Raw genomic sequence first — 4,346 nt, forward strand, 5'->3', positions numbered from 1 at the left:
GAGGGACCCTTTCATCAATGTTTCCTAGAAAGTTACTTTATGCTATATTTAAAGCAGACCAGACTTGTTATGGAGTCGCTGTTTGGGGGTATAAAGTCATCCTGTAAAGAAACCATTACAGTTTACCTAGGGATGACTTACTGTAGAGTCTGAAGTGTAATTAGGATTTTGTCCATGTGCCAAAATGGTTGGCATGTAGTCATGCAACTGTAATTCTTGGCACTTGGGCAGTTTGGGATTCAGCATTGCTCACACTGGCCTGATGAGCATGCTTGGACCCGGTAGCCATCCTGAGGGGAGAGAATTAACCAGGTATATACACAAGGCTGGGCAAGCCCTGAAATTTTAGTCTGAGAAAAATCACAACCACATCTGGGAGGGAAGGTGAGGTAGCCTCCATCCTACCTTTTAGCTAAGATGGTTAGGAATGGGATATCCAGGTTTTAGCCCCCACCTCTAAGAAGCTTTGAGCATGGCTCTCTTGTTTCTCAGCAAAGTGCTTTAAGTACCAGACCACAGAATAGGCTTTATCCTGCACTTCCTCTAGTTCTCCTTTTTGAAGCTGGCTGCCCAGGGGGATGAGGGAGATCTGTGAGGCCAGAAGGACAAGCATAAGGTAGAAGGAAGGCAGCTCAATGAGACGGCTGCTATTTTAGGAGCAAGGGGGTCTGGGTTTTAAAATCCATGGGAGTTGAGTGACTTCAGTATTTCTCAGAAACAGGTTTATTTTGAAATATAGATTATGGACATGAAAGTAGTGAGTATACAACAGAAAACAAGATGACACCATTTCTCCAATTTTAAACATTTAATAGTGCACTTATTGATTATACTCTGTACAGACATATATAGCATGTTATAAACCTCTTCCTTTCTTTCACTTAGACCATAATCATGTAAAGCATATTTACAATAGAAAAAAATACTTGAGGTACAAAAAACCCAAAAGAATATTTGAGGTATAAATACAAGTATATTTTAAATAATCTTTATCATGCTTTATCTAGGACAGTACGTTGTGGGCAAGTATACACGTTTACAATAGAATGGTATGTACAACATACGATTTTACAAACTGTTTGAAGCTGAATATGCAAGGGCTCCCAATTTGTGAGGAACACTGATACTGGAAACACTACATTATTTGCCATAACAAAAAATCTTCATCCATTAAGGAAAACTTAATAACACTGACAATGGTAACTTAGTCTCAGGCAAAAATCCATCTTACACCTCATTCATACGCTAGCCATAAAATACATTTATCACTTAATACTGCATCTCTAAATCAAATCTCTATCTTTACAGTAAAACCTGTATAAAGACCACCTTTTCCAGAGGACCTCTTTTAGTTTCTTACTGTCCATAAGAAGCGATTGTCAGTGAGAAATATTTTAGAGGGCTAAAAAAAATATAATATATTAACTAGCTCACTCTAAAGCTCCTAGTTTCACACTAATGTGCAGATTTCAGAAATGTAGGTACAGGAGAGGAAAATTTATATGAATCTTCCTTGTCAACTTCCTTTCTCTGATGTCATAGGAGCCCTAATGGCAGGACTTCCATGTCTACAATTTTCTTTGTAAGCTGTTAAAATACAGTAAAATATACTAAGCTGGTTAGGACTGTATACAATTATCATAGCGGATCTAGGAGTAAATGCAACAATATTCACTTTTAGGCAACACAGCTATTGACGTTGACTCACTTGGTTACTACAGAGAAATTTCAGCCGTAAGCTACATAACTGTACTCTCCTCATTGTAATAGAATCACTAAATGCTCCTAAAAAGATCTGGATAGGCAATGGACAGTACTCTGAGCAATGTAGTATGGCAGTTGCTTACAAGTTAACAAAGATAGTGACTGGGGAAAATACAAAACCAGCAAGAGCAAAGGATGATTGGTGCTGCAGCTGGCCCATTGGTAGTCAGATTCCAGGTTGAACTGTCTCCAATACATTAAAATCCATTCTGCTTGCTTATCAGTGTACCAGACACCATACTTCTAATTCAACTTTTGCTGCTACTTTCAACCATTAACACACTCATTCACACATTAATTTCTGTGCAAACCTTTCTTCGCTTATCTCAGTGAGAACACATTGAAGAGTACCAACTATTCCAGTGGATACACCAGTCCCTCAAACACGTTACAGATAAAATGACAGATACATACATAAAGCTAGTAGCACATGGGATCACGCATCTTCACGATGTTACATAATATACTTATGTTTAAAGAGTTTTAGCTTCTCAGAAGCAATTCAAACCATCTAATAGTTTAGTTTACCTTTTCTGAAGTCCTCCTATATATATTCCAGTCAAGATCTATACTATAGACCTTACATAGACAGGAAGCAGCTTTTGGATGTATGGTATTGCCACAGCCTTACAGTAATGCTCAGGGTCCAGTTCATGATCTTGTTCTTTCATGATACAACTTGCAGGTTGTGCTAGAATCCATTCTGCCATGACAATCCTTGGTTGTTGGGATTATATACAGGGATGATAATGAATAGTTGTTCCACCTTAGTAGTCACCTAGATTTTACTTCTTTAGTCTCAAGATTCTGAACAAAAGTGTCTCTGATCTTAACAATTTCAGATGCACATACGTGTCCAAAAGATTTGGTGTACCAGTCTGGCATGTGGCCCCTATAGCATGGAGAAAAAGCAAATCCAAAGCAAATTAAAAGATATCCACAACTCTGGTCTTTACTAAACAAAAGCATAAAAGTAAACATCCTATTTGCTACAGATTCTTCTAAAATCTGACAGAATATAACATTAAGAAAAACCTTCCACCAACTTTGGGAAGCTCTTTATTACATCTTAACTGCTCCAATCCATTCTCCATGATGTACTACTGTCTCTCTTCAATCACAGTGAATAAGATCTGCTGAGATGTCATCAAAACTTTGTTTCTAATATCAACTTATGCAGCTGTGCATAAATAATACCTCCCTCTCTCTTCCCACCCGAATGTTCCTGCTATAAAGAAAATGAACCAACACATATTTGCAAAAAAGTCACATAATTGGCTTAATGAATAACACTGAAAGATGGGTCTCCCTAGCTCCCTCATGCCATAATGAAGTTAGGTTGTGTGCCTTCTATGGCCAAAACTGTCACCACTTGTTTTGTGAGGTACACAGCATGCAATAGAAAGTTTAGACTGTACCTTGAGCCTTAACTTATTGTTAAAATATTGATGTTTTGTGAACACTGCCATGGCATGGGATTTACAAAACTCCAGCTCTCCTTCAGTCTTTATAATGAGGATTGTAGTGCCTCAAATTCCTGATTTGTTACTTTTTTTTTAAATGATCCCAGTAGAAGTCACTATCATTTCAGATACAGGATTGTAAGATTTAAGCCTATTTGTTTAATTAATGTTGTATGTTCCAACCTGTTTACCCCTGCCCCACAGAACTGCCTCCATCAAAGACTGGTGGGACAGAAGCAGAAGACCATACCTTAAATCAATCCTGCACATGTAGGTGAGTTTGGATTTTCCTGACCCGCACGGTTCAATCAGATACCTGGATAAGAGCACGTTAACTCTAACACCAACCACTGGAGCATGGTCATGATCCACTGAGGTGGCTAAAAGCACACAGGCCCCTTTGGGGAAGTTTGTCCTCCATGTTCTATTAAAAACAATTAGGAAAGAATTGTCTTACATTAGGTAGTTGCTTTATTTTAGAAAAAGGGACAAGTTTCTAATAGTGTTAGAATAAAAGTAGAAGAATGCAAGATGTGGCACACATCCACAAACCTGCCTTTCTTCTATAGCACAGGAAAGATTGTCTGAGCATCTCTTATACACAAGAAAAAAGTTTTTGATGGCTTCCAATGACCAGGTACATGAAATCTCACCTTAAGACAACAAAGTCTCTAGCTGGGTGTGGGGCCATGCTGTTTTGGACATATTGGTAGATATCTGTCTGACTGTCCAAGGTTTCAATTACTTTTGAGTCCAAGAGATCTTCATCCCAAAGATGCTGTTCTTTCAGTAAACGGTTTAAAATCTCTTCAGGCATGGCAGGGACTTCAATGGTGGACTTCCACAGCCGGAGTGGGGGCCCATCAGATACCTGGGAATGTAAGCACGGACTTCTCAGGATTATTACAATTTATGCTTTCTCTTTCCTGTTTTCCTAGTATTGGGAATACATAGAAAATCAAATCACCATGTAAGGTTGTTATTGGAAAGACTATCTTTCTTATGGAAACCTGATGTTTAACTGAATAAAACATCATAGCCTGGTAGAAATAACTTGAGCCTTTCTTAAGTTGTACAGGTAGCTGTAAGAATTTCAAAATGTGACCCTACCCTGAAAAA

The 4,346-nt window shown here is 38.3% G+C and overlaps 1 protein-coding gene across 5 annotated transcripts in view; it reads right to left on the bottom strand.

Moving 5' to 3' along the window:
* Positions 1-797: 797 nt before the first annotated feature.
* Positions 798-4,346, bottom strand: part of DLC1 (DLC1 Rho GTPase activating protein) — a 568,238-nt gene continuing 564,689 nt past the window's right edge. For all 5 annotated transcript variants that reach the window (XM_019526003.1, XM_019526002.1, XM_019526005.1 and 2 more), the window contains 3 exons: positions 3,881-4,098; positions 3,478-3,651; positions 798-2,656 (listed from right to left, as the gene is read on the bottom strand). In XM_019526003.1, the coding sequence (XP_019381548.1) occupies positions 2,539-2,656; positions 3,478-3,651; positions 3,881-4,098 (510 nt within the window). In that variant the 3' untranslated portion in view covers positions 798-2,538. The remainder of the gene's footprint in view (positions 2,657-3,477; positions 3,652-3,880; positions 4,099-4,346) is intronic.

This window comes from Gavialis gangeticus, unplaced genomic scaffold (assembly GCF_001723915.1).
Source record: "Gavialis gangeticus isolate Ggan-Ray unplaced genomic scaffold, GavGan_comp1, whole genome shotgun sequence".
NCBI classification, from domain to species: Eukaryota; Metazoa; Chordata; order Crocodylia; family Gavialidae; genus Gavialis; species Gavialis gangeticus.